The sequence below is a fragment of the Schistocerca nitens genome, chromosome 9, assembly GCF_023898315.1.
Source record: "Schistocerca nitens isolate TAMUIC-IGC-003100 chromosome 9, iqSchNite1.1, whole genome shotgun sequence".
Classification (NCBI taxonomy): Eukaryota; Metazoa; Arthropoda; class Insecta; order Orthoptera; family Acrididae; genus Schistocerca; species Schistocerca nitens.
Window position 1 is genome coordinate 464,594,205 of NC_064622.1, and position 17,108 is coordinate 464,611,312.

Here is a 17,108-nt window from a genome sequence, read left to right on the forward strand (position 1 = left end):
ACCAAAACAGAAAAACAAAAGAACAGCATATACCAACACACCAAGTCAAAGCGAAGGAAATGTCCCCAAGGGACAACAACCTTCTACGCAACACTTCCAACAGGAGGAAGAAATTAGAGAGAAGTGAGAGAGTCCCGCCGCATTCGCCGAGCGGCAGTCGGGCGTTGAGCGAGTCTCCGTCAGTCTGTTACGCGAAGCCATAGGCCCCCGCTTGTACGGGTGACAAACCAGGGGTGTTTTCGGATGCGTCTTTATTAAGGCGTAAACGAGCACTCGCAGCAGATTGCCGATGTCGATGTCGAGCGAATCGTCGATTGCGATGTCGAGTTGCAGCAGCGCCTTGGGGCCCCAGCAGCCCGCTGCTGGCGGCAACGACGCCGTCTCTTTGTTTCCGCCGGCCGCTTTTCCGGCTGGCTCGAGCGCCTCAGCTGCCGCAGAGAATAGCTCTGCTCCCCCGAGCGTTAGGGCATTCGCAGGTCAGGGCCTGGCCTCTGGCCAGTGTCCCGCGCCTGTTAGTGTGATAGGACCAGGTTCTGCCGCCGGAAACCTAACGGTGTCGGCAACAAAGGCGGCAACTGGTAGTCCCACGGCAGCCATTGACTTTGCCTCCCTTACCTGCGTGCGGCATGCAAACGGGGAATACACGACGAAAAGGAGTTCGTCTCTTCCACCAACCAGCGGTAGGATGTCCATGGCCACCCTGATGATTTCCACAGGGCAGGCACAAGCGCTGGCGCAGCACCTTACCCCAGCACAAAGAAGGCATCTCCCAGTCAGCATCCTCCCCAAACCCACACCCAATGCCCAACCCAAAAAGACCGCTCCCGCACCTAAACCCTCTCCTCCCGAACAAACCAAGACACAACATCCATCTGCCCCGTCCAAGCGCATCAAAGACGTGGTAAAAAGTGCCAGAAAGCACAAAACCACCGTCAGGCGGAAACCACCTAAGAAAGCAACATCAATCCCACCGCCAACCACCAAGGCACGTACTCCCTCCCCCTCAGGGAGCGGGGACGAGACAGACCGCCCCCTCGTCATCGACGAATCCCGGGAACCCACCCCCGCAGACACTACCGAGCCCCAGACATCAGGCACCGAGGGCGACGGTTTTCAGAAAGCGCGGAAAACCGCCCGCCTACCCGTCACCCAGCAGGCAAGAGGCATTGCTTCTACAAGCAATAAGTTCTTGCCGCTGTCTGACGAGGACGAAGCAGTACCCGTGAGTGGTGATGCGCCACAACCCACACACACACCAAGACACCGACTCCCCCCCATAATCGCTGAATTCAGCAAAAATTACGAGGAGCTTCACTCCCTCGTCAGTAGCTGCTTAGGCGAGAAGCAGTTTACTGCAAAGTCCGCCGGAGGGGACAAAATTAAACTTATGTTCAGAGAGCTGGACGATTACACCGCCGTGAAGGCCCTGCTCTCTGAACACAAAGTCCCCCATTACACCTTCCCCACAGCCAAACAACGGCTGATGAAGCTAGTAATCAGGGACTTACCCCGCAAAGTGGGCACCGACGCCATTAGGAAGGACCTGCAGAGGCAGGGCTACGAAGTTAATGGCGTCACCCACATGCGAGAAGTATACAGTGGCAACAAATGGCCACTGTACCAAGTCAACTTGCCTGACACCCCTCAAAACAGGCTAAAACAAATTACACACGTCCTGTCAGTGCCGGTCACCATCGAACCGCTGCGCAGGAAAAGTGGCAACGTGCAGTGCTACAACTGCCAGGGATTAGGGCACGTTGCCAAACACTGCGACATGCCAACCCGGTGCATGAAATGCGCAGAAGGGCACCCCACATCCGAGTGCTCCTTAGAGAGAGGTGATCCGAAGAGCAAGTGTGCCCTATGCGGCGAATCTGGACACGGCGCCTTCTACCAAGGCTGCCGTGTACAAAAGGAGTACCGCCTACGCGCACAAGGCACCAAGCCCCCCGCCACACAGAAACCCAACCGTGGCGCCAGCTCTACGATCTTGAGAGCGCCGGCCAACCCGCAACCGCACCAAACACGACCGACAACAACCCGGTCGAGACCGCGAGGTAGCGCAAGCTACGCGACCGTGGCAGGCACTGACAGGAGTCAACAAACGACTCCAACTTTACACTCAGCCCAGCAGCCGTTCCCCGCTAACGGAGAAACGTCCAGGGAAGCCTCCTCCCCTCAAACTCAAAAGGCCAGTCTGCAGCCAGTAGAGGCAGTTGAGTGCCTGTCACAAGGCCCTCAGCCCAGCACTTCTGAAGAGAGTGCAAATGCCCTACGGCCGTCTGGTGTCGTGGAGCAAACGTTAGGCCTCCTAACGCAACTGCTCCACGAAATCAGGCAACAGAACGCCCAAATTCTAACCGCCATTAATTTGGTGCTCCAAGGGTCGCATAACAATGCGACTACAGCAGAGAAATCCTCCCCCCAGTGATGGATAGACGACCCCACATCCAAGGACTCAGAATGTGCGTCTTCAACGCCAACGGCATCGTCGGACAAAACAATGAGTTCCGCGAGTTCCTACGTGACGAAAACATAGACGTATGTATGGTGGCCGAGACACACCTAAAACCGGGCGTAAGGGTGTCGGTACCCAACTACAACTGCTATAGGACCGACCGGCCCACCGCTGGAGGCGGGGTAGCAACATACGTCAAACGCGGAATACCCCATTATCAGGTCCACCCACCAGCAACTAGGCAAATAGAAACAGTGGCAATAGAGATTGCCACTGTCACAGGGCCCCTCACTGTCGTTGCAGCATATCGCCCTCCCTCCTACGCTCTGGAAGAGGACGACATAGCAGCCCTAGGCCAAATCAGAGGAAAACTCCTCATTGGCGGTGACCTGAATGCCAAGCACGCAGACTGGCACTCGCGAAACTCAAACAGAGCTGGTCGTCAACTGCAACGACTCGCGCGCACCCAACACTTTCACATATGGGGTCCAGAGGAGCCCACCCACTTCCCCCGAAACGGGGGGAGGGCGGACGTCCTCGACATAGCGCTCACCAAAAGAATCACGGGATTTGTGACCGCGCATTCGGTCAATCGAATGTCCTCCGATCACAATCCCGTGATTCTCGAGGTTGACATAGGAGACTGGGTACCTCTCCAGCAACAACACATCTCGTACAAGCGCACTAACTGGGAGCAATTCAAAGTTGACGTAACTTCAGCAATTGCCCAGGCCCCGCCTCCAACTGCAGATTCTGCAGAACAGGCGCTTAAAGATCTCACCAGCACGATCCTGCAAGCAGCAAAGGATGCCACACCACGGCCACCGGACGGCCCTCCCCCTGCTAAGCAACTCCCGCCGCACCTGCTTGCTCAAATTAGAAACAAAAATAGGATCGCCAAAGAGTGGAAGCTCACAAAGAACCCCGTAACTAGGAGGCTACTGAACCGCCTACAAAGAGAGCTGAAGGTGGCACTCACTGAGCACCGCAACCAGCAATGGTCGGCGCGGCTTTCAGCCCTCCGCGTGGACGACAATAGCCTCTGGCAGGCGACCAAACAGATCACCAAAAGACGCGCCAGACTGCCACCTCTGCACGGTGAGCGCGGACTTGTCTTTAGCACCACAGATAAGGCAAATGCCCTGGCAGATGCCTTTGAAAAACAGTTCCGCCCCGCAGAGGCGCAGGACAGGGACCACGAAGCCGTCGTTCGACGTCAGCTCGCCACATTCCTCGCGGCGGACGACGCCGACGACGACGAAGAAAACACACCGCTCTTCACACCCGACGACGTGAACAGAGTAATCAGGTCGCTACACAACAAAAGAGCCCCAGGCCACGACCAGCTCAATAACGTAGTAGTGAAGCACCTCCCACCCCCTGCCGTAGCCCACATCGCAAACATCTTCAATGAGATCACGCGTTCCCGCAAGTTTCCAAGGTGCTGGAAACACGCAGAAGTCGTCGCGATCGCGAAACCCGGTAAAGACCCGGTTATCCCGCAGAACCACCGACCAATCAGCCTTTTGCCAACCCTTAGCAAAATTTACGAACGCCTGCTACTTATTCCCATTCTCGACCACATCAAAACGCAACAAATCCTGCCTGACTTTCAGTTCGGTTTCAGGCAGGAACACTCCGCGCCCCAGCAACTAATGAGGGTCGTCGAAGCAGCTACCGAAAGCTTCAATCGTAAAAGTTACTGCGGGGTAGTGCTACTTGACGTAGCCGCTGCCTTTGACTCTGTCTGGCACACCGGGCTTCTCTACAAGCTATTCTCCCAAGGCTTCCCAGGACCGATAGTGAAGCTACTCGCGAGCTATCTCTCCCAAAGGACTTTCTCCGTTAGGATCGAGTCGTCGCTTTCCACAAAACGGCGCATCAGGGCGGGCGTGCCCCAGGGGTCGGTACTGGGCCCGGTACTGTACAACCTGTACACTGCCGACCTCCCGACCGTACCGTTGGTGCACGCTGCCCAGTACGCCGACGACACAGCGTTCTTCACGCGTAACCCGAACAGAGACAGGGTTACGCGAAGATTGCAAACAGCGCTGGACGAGACCGGCCGCTGGGCTAAAAAATGGCGCATCACACTCAATGAGACCAAAACTCAAGCCATAATGATCACCCGGAAACTGGGCAAGCGGGCTCCAGCCCGTCAGCCGCTACTGCTCAAGCTGAACGGCCAAGAACTCCCATGGCGACGCACCGCCAGGTATCTTGGAGTCACTCTCGACACCAGGCTCACCTGGCGGGCTCACATCGAGGACTTGCGCCGCAAAGCCAGTGGTAGGATGCAAATGTTGTATCCTATCCTAAACACTCGCAGCACCCTAGCGGCTGACATAGGAGTGAGAACGTACTGTTCACTCATTCGACCGATTATGGAGTACGCTTGCCCTGTCTGGGGATACGCGTCACACTGGCATCTTCGCAAACTCCAGTCTGTGCAAAACCGAGCGCTTAAAAGGGCATTACACCTTCCCTTCCGCTTCCCCACTGCTGACCTCCACGAGGCAGCGGGACTACCTACGCTCCACGAGCGCTTCAAAGACCAGGCCGAAAGTTTCTACGAAAACACGGCCAGATCAGACAACAGACTTATCAAAAACTTGGGACAGTACGACTCAACACTTGACAGACACAGACGACCAAAAACCATAGTAACAAGCTAAGACAGCCTATAAGGCAGCATAGAAACAATAAACACACTGCACCTTAAAATGACATACCACACAGCAAAGACAAACTACCGACAAAGCATAGAGGAGGAAATGTCCCAGAGGACAATACCCTCCATCACATACGCTCTCCTCGAAAGCGAGGACAGCACAAATGCAGTAGTCTAGTCCCGCCGCCACGCACTCCGCTGCTCGACTCGCTGCGGCTCGCACCGTTACGTTACGTGTTTCAACTAGCCAAACGCCATGTCCGGACGCGGAAAGGGAGGCAAAGTCAAGGGCAAGTCAAAGTCCCGCTCAAGCAGGGCTGGGCTCCAGTTCCCGGTCGGCAGAATCCACCGCCTCCTGCGCAAGGGAAACTACGCCGAGCGCGTCGGCGCCGGGGCGCCCGTCTACCTCGCCGCCGTCATGGAGTACCTCGCGGCTGAGGTGCTCGAGCTGGCCGGAAACGCGGCCCGCGACAACAAGAAGACGCGCATCATCCCGCGCCACCTGCAGCTCGCCATCCGCAACGACGAGGAGCTCAACAAGCTCTTGTCGGGCGTCACCATCGCACAGGGTGGTGTCCTGCCCAACATCCAGGCCGTCCTGCTGCCAAAGAAGACCGAGAAGAAGGCCTAAACAGAGAGCGCGGCGCTGCGCTTGCGTGCTCCCTGCACGCAAGCGCGCCTTTGCCTTGCCGGCTCGGCTCACAACAATCGGCCCTTTTCAGGGCCACCACACAAACCTACGTCCAAAGCAAAGTTTCCGTCGTCCGTGCTCGCCGCACTTTAACACAACACGTCCACATACACACATTGCACAGCCAGCGCCGGCGCACGTCCGCCATCTTGTCCACAGCCCGTGTGGCCGAACGCGCACACATTTTGTGGTTTCTCTCCTTTTTGTCTTTTCTTTTTTTTTTCGTTTCTGCACCCCTCCGCGCACGCACAGAGTCGCGTTCCAAACGACGACATCAATACACCGATAATGTGATGATCATTGTTAGCATTATAATGTTTTAATTAAAGGGGCGCGCGTGGCACACACAGCGCGTAAACGGTCCGACGAAGACACGCCGGCCGCCGCGCGCTCCAAACACACAGGCACAGACAAAACCAAACAGCTGATCCGATCGATCGATCCGGCCCGCCCGCCTATGCCCACGCCACAAACAAACAACATACCACGCTCACACTGGACTCAGCCGCGCCCATCGCGTCAAACTCAAAAACTAACGCACGCACACCACAACAACAACAACAACAACAACAAACAACACGCACAGGCAACACAGACTCTTTCGCACTTTTCAATCTCCGAACAGTGTGGTGGCCCTGAAAAGGGCCGTTTTCGTCTCTCCCACCAAGCACGGGCACGGCACGGCCGCGGGAAGGCCACAACGCAGCACAGCACACCGGCTGGCCGCCTGCCTGCCTGCCTAACCGCCGAAACCGTACAGGGTGCGCCCCTGCCTCTTCAGGGCGTACACCACGTCCATGGCCGTCACAGTCTTGCGCTTGGCGTGCTCAGTGTACGTCACCGCGTCGCGGATCACGTTCTCCAGGAACACCTTCAGCACTCCGCGGGTCTCCTCGTAGATCAGACCAGAGATGCGCTTCACGCCGCCCCTGCGAGCCAGGCGGCGGATGGCGGGCTTCGTGATGCCCTGGATGTTGTCGCGCAACACCTTGCGGTGCCGCTTGGCGCCACCCTTGCCCAGCCCCTTTCCTCCCTTGCCGCGGCCTGTCATTCTTCTTCCTTCCTCCTCCTCAAGCAAGCAAGCAAGCGAAAAAACACAAGCGCCAGCTCCTCACCCGGCGCTAGCGAGTCGGCTACGGTGCGAGCTCTCTGCCGCCGCCCCCCTATATAGACTCTGGCCCGCCCTCCCCCCACCACGCGCCACGCACTCGAGTTCGAGATGGCGAGCATGGAGGACGTATGTGACGCGCGCGCGGCTGCGGCAGCTGCCGCCGCCGCGCCGGAGCTGTCTGATCGCCGTCCGGCGGCGCCTGCGCCGTTGGCGGCCCCATTGGACGCTCCACCTATGACGACCCGGCAACCCCAGGCGGACCACGAGTTTATGACGACTACGCGCGACCCGGACGATGAGATGGAATACTCTACAGACCCTCCCCGTGAAGACTGTGCTGCCGGTGCCCCGCAGAGGGTGCCTCAGCGCAAGAGATCGGCTGTCACGTCGGCCAGTGACGACCAACACACTTCTGGTACGAGTGACGCTGGATTCAAGAAACCGCCACCTAAGAAGAGGGCGGCTCCACGACAGCGCACGCCCGTTGCCCCTGTATCTACTGCCAATCAGTACGACGCCCTCCAGGATGGCGCCGACTCTGAAGATCCCGACGGGCCTCCACCGGCGGCTGCCGACGATGCTTCCCGTCGTTCCGGCCCTAAGCTGCCGCCGATTGTTATCGACTACCCTGACGACTATATGACGCTTCGGGACTGGCTCCAGGCCAACCTAAAGGATGCTTTCACCGCCAAACACTGCGGCGAAGACCGTCTGAAGCTGACCGTCGCCACCACTGAAGATTACGTGGCTGTCATGGACATGGTTGGTGCACGTGGGATCCCCAATTACACCTTCCCCACTGTCCGTCCCAAAGTTCTCAAGGTTGCCATGCGTGGCATACCGCTGAAGATGAAGGCGGACGCCTTTAAGGACGGCCTCATCACTATGGGTTTCGCGCCTACTGCAGCCACGCGGATGAAGATGCCTGGTACTCAGCGCCCCATCCCTTTGATGGAGATCGTGTTGCCTGATACGCCAGATAACAGGCAAATCTACCAAGTCACCCGGTTTTATGACCTCTCGGTGACTGTCGAGAAGTTACGCGCACGGAAGGGCCTTGTCCAATGCTACAATTGTCAGGAGCCGGGCCACACTTCCCGCCTATGTCGCATGCGGCCCCGTTGTGTCAAATGTGGCGAAGGTCACCTCAGCCAGCAGTGTACCCGGTCCCGGGACGAACCGGCCACCTGTGCCCTGTGCAAGCGGGCTCATCCTGCGAGCTACCGCGGTTGCGCTGTTCACAAGGCCGCCAGCCGCCGCCAACGTGGATTACCTCCCTTGCGGCAGCCGTCCCGCTCCGATGGACCACAGCAGCGGCGCCGGGCTGCGCCCCCACCTGCTCCACCTCTTACTCCTCCGCGGCAACCCGCCCAGCGGCGTCTGCTTGCTGCTCGGGCGGACCTTGGCTATGCCGACGTCCTCCAGGGCCAGACGACGCCTCCTTCTGCCCCTGCTGTTCCGCCTCCGCGACACTCTGAAGACGGGCCCGCTCCACCTGCTGCGGCTGCTGATTTCATCGCGGTCTTGAAAGAAGTCCAGGCCACCCTCGTTGCTGTCTCCGCCGCTCTGGCCCAGCTGCCGACCGCCATCACTGCTGCAGTCCATGCAGCCCTCCGAAGTTTCCCCACCGCCACGGCGTTTGCATCCACTGGCCATGGCTCACAACCTTAGGCGCCGCCAGAATTTCACGGCTGTCACGTGGAATGCGAATGGCCTCTTCCCTGCGCTTCTCGAATTCCGGCAGTTCCTCCAGGATTACAGCGTGGATGTGTGTCTCCTCACCGAGACGCACCTCAAACCTGGCCTTCGAGCGAACGCCCCGAATTACGTCTGCTACCGCGACGACAGGCTGACGGCTGGCGGTGGGACGGCCATCTATGTCAAGCGGACACTCCGGCACTATCGTGTCCCTCTGCCGCGGCTGGACTCCTGTGAAGCCACGGCCGTTGCAGTGGAGACGTCCCTCGGCACGGTCATCTTTCTCTCCGTGTACCGGCCGCCACGAGGCCACCTCACCGTCCACGACGCAGACACTCTCCTTCGTGCTGGGGTGAAGCTCTTCCTCGCTGGAGACCTGAATGCCAAGCACCAGCTCTGGAATTCTCGGACACTCAACATCAGTGGGCGGCGGCTCTATCATGCTGCTGAGCGGGCGCGAGCTTCTGTCTATGGACCTGATGAGCCAACGCACTATCCTCTGAACGGCAATGCTCCCGACGTCTTGGACATTTGTCTCGTCAAAGGTGTCAACTGGTTTGTCACCCCTGACGTTCTCCACGTCTTGAGCTCCGACCACTTGCCGGTGCTCTTTCGACTGCATGTCACTCCACTTCCTCCGGCAGCTAAGCTTGATACCCGGAAGACCGACTGGCCGCGCTTCCAGCGGCTTGTTCTGGAACGCCTCCCGGACGAGCCGCCACCACTGGACACGGATGTCAATGCTGCTCTCCACACCCTGACTGCGGCTCTCACCACAGCTGTCGCTGACTCCACTCCGCCTCCGCGGGTTTCCTCGGTGGCTGCTCCCGCTCTTCCTGCAGACGTCCAGGACCTTATCCGGGAACGCAACCGCCTCAACAGAGTTTGGCATGAAACACGCCAGCCTCTGCTGAAGCGGCGTATTAATTATCTCCGCCGCACCATCAAGGCTGCCCTTGCTGCTCACCGTATCCGCCAGTGGGAGGAGAGGCTTGCCTCAGTCGATCCTGGGGCCGACACGTGGGAGTTGGTCCGTTTCCTCACACGGCATCGCCCACACCTGCCGCCGCTCACAACACCGGATGGTCAAGCCTACACGCCTGCCGCTAAAGCCGAGGCCCTAGCGACGACTTTCGAGGCCAACTTCCAGCCCCTTGCGGCGCCGGTCAACCACGAGAACGTCCGCATGGTTGAGACCCGACTTGCCGCCTTCCTCCACGGCGACCACGGTGACGCCACCATTGTCCCGACGTCGGAAAGGGAGGTCACTGACCATCTTCGACGGCTTCCCCAGAAGAAGGCCCCGGGGCACGACAACGTTGACGGGAGAGTCCTCCGCATGCTGCCCCGGCTTGCCATCTTGTATGTGGTCGCTCTCTTCAACGCCATCTTTGACCAACTGCAGTACCCAGAAGCTTGGAAGAAGGCTGTCGTTGTGGCGGTCCCGAAGCCGGGCAAAAACAGGACAGTACCGGAGCATTATCGCCCCATCAGTCTCCTCCCGACGTTGAGCAAAGTTTTCGAGAGAATCCTCCTCTCTCGGTTCGGCCGGCTGCTTCACCAGGACAACATCATTCCTCGGGAACAGTTTGGCTTCCGCCAGCACCACTCCACCACTCAACAGTTGCTCCGCGTCGTCGAGGAGGCGACACTGGCCTTCAACAATCGGGAGTTTTGCGGCCTTGTCCTGCTTGATGTGTCCAAGGCCTTTGACACCGTCTGGCACCACGGCCTGCTCTTCAAGTTGTTCCATCTCGGCATCCCTTCGTGCTTCGTCCGCCTACTTGGCAACTACCTTGAGGGCCGTACTTTTGTCGTCCGAGTTGGAAGCACGACTTCCTCTGTTCGCCCGGTCCTTGCTGGAGTGCCGCAAGGGAGCGTTCTGGGCCCGATATTGTATACTGTCTACACCTCTGACCTGCCGATTTCCCCGAGGGTTGGTCGTGCCATCTATGCTGATGACACGGCCCTCTTCTCGCGCCATCGCAACATCGACGCCGTCCTCCGACGTCTGCAAGCTGCTCTGCAGGACCTCGAGCGCTGGGCCGCCGACTGGAGGATCGGCTTCAACGCTGCCAAATCTCAGGCGATGCTCCTCACTCGCCGTCTCCCGCCTGACGTGCCGCCGCTGGTGCTTTGTCATCAGGCCATCGCCTGGACCACGACTGCTACCTACCTCGGGGTCATTCTCGATCGCACCCTGACATGGAAGGCTCACGTCACTGCTGTACACCGGAAGACATCTCAGAGGGCTGGGGCATTGTACCCCATGCTCAACGAAACCTCCTCCCTCCCTGTCGCCAACGGCCTGCATCTCTATCGCACGTGCATTCGTCCGGTCATGGACTATGCCTGTGCAGTCTGGGGCAATGCTGCCCCCTCTCACATTCAGAGGCTTCAGCAACTACAAAACAAGCTCTTGCGCCGGATTTACCATGTGCCGCGTGATTTCCCTCATCGCCCCCTCCATCAGGCGGCTGAGGAACCCCTCGTCCGGGAGAGATTTCAAGACGCAGCGCGCCGGTTTTATACTGCCACCCGCACTTCAGACAATCCCCTCGTCCGGAGGTTAGGACGCCATAATGACATTCACGACCACTATAGGCGGCCCGTTGCCCTGATCGAATAGTCAGGTCAGCCCCGAAGCCTCACCACCACTTATTCCTCTCTGCGATTTCCAGTTATCACCCGCGCTGACCACCACCACCCACACCCTGCAGCCTTGGTAGGAAATGCCTCTCGGTAAACCCTACGTTCACAATAGCCTGGGATGTTCCACACCCAGTCCAGACGAAAGGAGGCCGAGCCCCCACCACGCGCACCGAGGGCATATAAGCGCGGCGCGGGGCCGCGCGGGCCTTCGCATGCACCGGCCAACTCAACTCATGCCGATTACCTACCTCACACCATAGATCATCCCCCCAACATGTCATGTCATTCGCTCCACCACCACGCCCCCCCTTCCTCCCACACTACCCCCACTGTTGGCCTAATCATGGTAGGCCCTCCCCCCCTTTTTTTCCACTTCATCTGTCACCCTCTTACTTCTTTCTCTTCCCCTCCCCCCAACCACTGCGCCATTTGCTGACTGACTGCCGCCACCACCAAGGAGCCGCTATGCAGAAGAAGAACTTTCACTAACTCTCACTCTTCCTTCTCCTATCCTTTATTCTGTCACTAATTGCAATTCCCGGCCAGTCAATTGGGCCGTTCGTTTTCCGTTTCTCTCACTGTCCCTCTTACTATCCTATAATCTTTCTTGTGGCGGCGACTGCGACCGCGGTCCTTCCCGATCGCATCGACCAGGAGTTCGATCGCGGCCGCAATCTTGCTGCCCTTTCTGCGTCCAGCCATGTTCGCCTGCGTGTGGAGGTGCGCGCGCGCCGTCTTCTTCTGCTGCCACGTGTACAGCGTGCCCGTGCGCTCCGTCCGCAGTCTCGGTGGAGGATGGTGGGGTGCGAGCTCTCTGCCGCCGCCCCCCTATATAGACTCTGGCCCGCCCTCCCCCCACCACGCGCACCGAGGGCATATAAGCGCGGCGCGGGGCCTTCTTTTAAAAAAAAAAAAAAAAAAAAAAAAAAAAAAAAAAAAATGGCCAGTCAATTGGGCCTTTCGTTTTCCCACCTCTCTCACTATCGCTCTGACTATTCTTTCATCTTTCAAAAAAAAAAAAAAAAAAAAAAAAAATGCACAACAAGCCATGCAGCACTACAACGCCAAGAACTTTTTCGCCAACCCGTCATGCCAGAAGGTGAAGCGCCTCGTGCGCTAGTACTTCGTTCCCAGTCGAGGATATCTTCCTCCTTATATTGTGCCGCTGCTGCTGCCGCGCGGGCCCGTTGTCAAGGCAGCACCGGACGCTTCGTGTACCGCACGCACCTCCACGCCGCTCTTCCGCTAACCGCTATGGCCCGCACAAAGCAAACGGCCCGCAAGTCCACCGGCGGAAAGGCGCCGCGCAAACAGCTCGCCACCAAGGCGGCGAGGAAGAGCGCGCCCGCCACCGGCGGCGTCAAGAAGCCCCACCGCTACAGGCCGGGCACCGTCGCCCTGCGGGAAATCAGGCGCTACCAGAAGAGCACAGAGCTGCTCATCCGCAAGCTGCCGTTCCAGCGCCTAGTGCGCGAGATCGCCCAGGACTTCAAGACCGACCTGCGCTTCCAGAGCTCCGCAGTCATGGCCCTGCAGGAGGCCAGCGAGGCCTACCTCGTCGGCCTCTTCGAAGACACCAACCTGTGCGCAATCCACGCCAAGCGCGTCACCATCATGCCCAAGGACATCCAGCTCGCGCGCCGCATCCGCGGCGAGCGCGCCTAGAAACCGCGCCGCGCACGCGCGCCCGCCCAACAAAAACGGCCCTTTTCAGGGCCACTAACATCTCTCCGTCGCGAGCAAAACTTTTGTCGGTCTTGCCGCCCCGCAAAACAACAACAACCAATTCCCCTCCCGTCCACAGCCGCTCTCGCCAACAATCGACGTCGTCCCATCCCTTCACAATACACACACAACAGCCGGACGACGTCACCACACACCACGGGTGGCTGGCCGCCGCCGTCGTCTCCGAGGCGCGCGCACGCTACGCTACACTACACTACAACGTCAACGCCACCGCGCCTTCCCAATTCCCGCCGGCCACTTCCACGTCTCACGTCCCCCCGCCGCTTTCAAAGAGAGAGAGACAAACACACACACAAAAGACACGACATCCGCAAAGCAAGCAAACACACACACAAACAAACAAGAGTCTCCAGAAACATACGCGAGCAACCAAACGTCGGCCGCCGCAAAAAAACAACAACAAACAAAAAAAAAGACCAACAAACGGCCACAACCGCTCCGCTACCGCGCGCCGCCGCCTACCGCCACCGGCACCACAATCCAACCACCACGGCACGCAAACAGTACCCACAAGGGTCACACACAAAACCAACCACACCGGCGCATGCACGACAATCAACGCCTTCCCGACGTCCTTTGATGGCCCTGAGAAGGGCCGTTTTGGGCCGCGCGACAGCCGCAGCCGTGCCATCGCGCGCCACTAAGACGACGCGGGGGAGGGGGGTGGGGAACGACGGCGTCAAGCGCCAACCCCTTTCCCTTGCCTTTCTTTAACTTTACTACTTTACTTCTTCTTCTTGGGCGACGCCTTCGCCTTAGACGGCGTCGTCGCCTTCTTCGGGCGCGGCGCCTTCGGCTTCTTCGTCGGAACCTTGGCGGCCTTCTTCGCCTTCGACGGCGACTTGGCCTTGGCCGGCTTGGCCGCAGCCGCCTTCTTCGCACCCGCGGGAGCCGCCGACGCCGCAGACGCCTTCTTGGCGGCGCCCGCCTTCCGACCGGTCGCCGCCTTCACGCCACCAGCCTTCTTTGCGCCGGCCGCGCGGCCGCCCTTCTTCTCCTTGCTGGCCGGAGCGGCGCGCTTCTTCTTCGCACCGCCGGCACGAGCCTTGCCGCCCTCGGCCGCCCCGCCGCCGGCGCCGGCAAGCTTGAAAGAGCCGGACGCGCCCTTCCCCTTCGTCTGCACCAGCTCGCCAGCCACGACGGCCGACTTGAGGTACTTCTTGATAAAGGGCGCCAGCTTCTCCGCGTCCAGCTTGTAGTGCGCGGCAATGTACTTCTTGATCGCCTGCAGCGACGAGCCGCCGCGCTCCTTCAGACTCTTGATGGCGGCCGTCACCATCTCAGAGGTGCGCGGGTGCGCAGGCTTGGCGCGCGGCTTCTTCGCAGACGCCGCAGACTTGGCCTTCTTCGTCGTGCCGGTGGCGGCGGGTGCCGCAGCAGTCTCGTTCGTAGCCGCCTGATCTGCCATTATTTCGACGGACGACGCGCGTACACACAACAACAGAACAGCGAGAGAGCGGCAAGGCGGCAAGCACGGCAGAGAATAGCCGCTGCGCCGCCAGGCCCAGCCAGTGTCGCGGGCGGGCGCGGACAGCCGAGAGAGCGGCCGCCACTCTGCGCGCCGCCGCGCCGCGCCTCCCGCGCTTGCTACCCAGTATTCCGTCGAGAGCAGACGTGTCGCTCGTGAGCTCGTGATGTTTACGGACGCTACTTCGGCTGTGGGTGTGGCGGATCGCCGTCCGGCGGAGGAAACTTCGTCGGCGGCCTCATCCGGCCCCCCACCTATGATGACCAGGCAACGGCAACGTGGGAACGATCTGTTGACGACCTCTGCAAGGACCTTGGATCTCGGTATGGATTGCACTCGTGACTCGTCGGGAGAAGATGACGACGGCCAGCAGCAGAATAGTCGGAAGCGCACCGGCGACGCCGCCACCGGGGGAGATGACGGTTTCCGGAAGCCACCTAAGAAGAAGGTCTCCAAGCAGCCGCAACAGCGGCCTGACACGGATGCGGTGCCAACGTCTAACCGCTATGACGTCATACAGGATGGCGCGGACGACGTTTCACCGCCACAGCAGCAACAGCAACAGCAGGGGGCGCAGCAGCAACCGTCCCAGCCTCAACTGCAGCGGAAGGTGCCGCCTATTGTGCTGCAGTTTAAGAACTCCTACAAGCAACTGCACACGTGGCTGAAGGAACATTGTAAGCAGTCGTTCACTGCGAAGCAGACTGGGGGTGATACCCTCAAACTCAGCCTCTCCTGTACTGAGGATTATGTGGCTGTAATGGATATGGTTGGGCGAGAGGGTATCCCCATGTATACCTATCCTGCGGTCCGTCCACCGACCTTGAAGGCACTCTTGAAGCATGTTCCGGCGTCTCTCACACATGAAGACCTGAAGGAAGAACTGGAGGACCTCGGCTTCGTGGCGACGGTGGTGGACTACCATCGTATGCCCGGGACCAATCAGCTTACTGGCCACCGCGTTGTCGTCCTGCAGGACACTCCTCGGCATCGGGAAATATTCCAGCTTACCCGGATTTACGATCTGTCCATCACCGTGGAACGTCTGCGGAAGTCCCGTGGCCCGGTCCAATGCTTCCGGTGCCAAGGGTTCAACCACGTGGCCCGTCACTGCACTATGCCGCCCATGTGCGTCAAGTGCGGTGCTGACCACGACAGCCGCCTTTGTCCACGAAGCAAGGATGAGCCGCCCGTCTGTGGCCTGTGTGGAGGCAGCCACACTGCCAATTTTCGTTCCTGCGCGAAGCATAAGGAGGCTAGTCGTCGGCAGAGGGGTCTACCGCCTGTCCCGCCCTCCCGACGTGCTGATACCCGACGGAGGCGCCAACCGCCGCCCACAAGGCCGGACAATGACAAGCGTACGTGGCCCTCCCTACTGGAACGCCGATCGGCGAAGATTCAGCCCGGTGTCACAGTGGCAGATGCTCTGAAGGGCGTCTCCCACCCACGAGCGACCGCGGCTACCGCGGTGCAAAGCGTCCCGCCGCCTCCTCCACGCCAGGACCGCCAGCCAGCTTCTTCCTCGCCCACGGCAGTGCCTACTGCTGGGCTCCACGACGTTTTCCAGCTGCTGCAGCACTTGACCAAGATGGTGACCGAGTTGACCACCGCCATTGTCAACCTGCCTGCAACCATCGCCGCCACAGTCGAGGCGACGATCTCACGCAGCCTCCGGGCTACCACTGACGTCACTTCAGCAGCCCAGCATGCCTAGACGCCGACGCTTGGATGATTTCCGCATCGTGGCTTATAACGCCGCCAACCTCACCTACGACCTCGAGGAGCTCCGGCAGTTCTTGTTTGAACATGACGTGGACATTTGCCTGGTCAATGAGACCTTTCTCAAACCAGGCATCCGCTCGAACATCGCCAATTACCGATGCTTTCGGACCGACAGGCCGACTCAGGGGGGTGGTACGGCGATCTTCATACGCTCCTCCATCAAGCATTGTGAAATTCAGCCGCCTGCCATCGGGAGTATTGAGGTCACTGCTGTCCAGGTTGACACAGCCACTGGCCCCGTCACCTTTATGGCTGTTTACCGGAGCCCTCGCCGCCAGCTCCTCATCGATGATGCCCGTCTCCTTCTACGGACTCCTGGCAAATATTTCATCGCTGGTGACCTCAATTGCAAACACGCCGCCTGGAATTCCTTGGTCACCAATCTTAATGGGCGGCTTCTTCTCCAGGCCACTGAAGAGGTGAATGCGTATGTCTGTGGTCCCGAGGAGCCGACGTGCTATCCCAGCAGAGGGAGGCCCGATATTCTTGACATCGCCATTACTCGGGGACTTAATCAGTTCCTGACGGCTGAAGTTCTTCACGCCCTGAACTCCGACCATCTGCCGGTTCTCTTTCAACTGGACGTCGCCCCGGTGCAGACCCCGGGCCGCCTCAATCTCAACCGCACGGATTGGCCCTGCTTCCAGCGGCGAGTTACTGCAGCCCTGCAGCAGCAGGTGGATGGCGTCGGCGATCACGAGGCCTCGGCAGACGAGTTTGCTGATACTCTCACCGCAGCTCTGGAGGGGGCGACGCCCCGCCCGGGCCCCAGCACATTCGCATCTTCCGCTCTCCCTGCGGAAATCCTCCAGGACATCCGCACACGTAATC

At 59.4% G+C, this 17,108-nt stretch overlaps 1 protein-coding gene across 1 annotated transcript; it reads left to right on the top strand.

The window, feature by feature from the left end:
• The first annotated feature begins 685 nt into the window (after positions 1 to 685).
• Positions 686 to 8,602, top strand: LOC126204338 (proteoglycan 4-like). The gene is made up of 3 exons (XM_049938717.1): positions 686 to 1,222; positions 7,187 to 7,891; positions 8,219 to 8,602. Exons 1-3 carry the CDS (start codon positions 686 to 688, stop codon positions 8,600 to 8,602), a joined length of 1,626 nt encoding a protein of 541 aa, XP_049794674.1.
• The last annotated feature ends 8,506 nt before the right edge of the window (positions 8,603 to 17,108 follow it).

Bases quoted from the DNA above. Each gene is read 5' to 3' on its own strand.
- LOC126204338 (XM_049938717.1), top strand. From the start codon at position 686: ATGTCCATGGCCACCCTGATGATTTCCACAGGGCAGGCACAAGCGCTG. The intron at 1,223-7,186 runs GTGAGTGGTGAT...CGGCAACCCCAG, and splicing joins ACGAGGACGAAGCAGTACCC to GCGGACCACGAGTTTATGAC. The intron at 7,892-8,218 runs GTGTTGCCTGAT...CCCTTGCGGCAG, and splicing joins CCATCCCTTTGATGGAGATC to CCGTCCCGCTCCGATGGACC.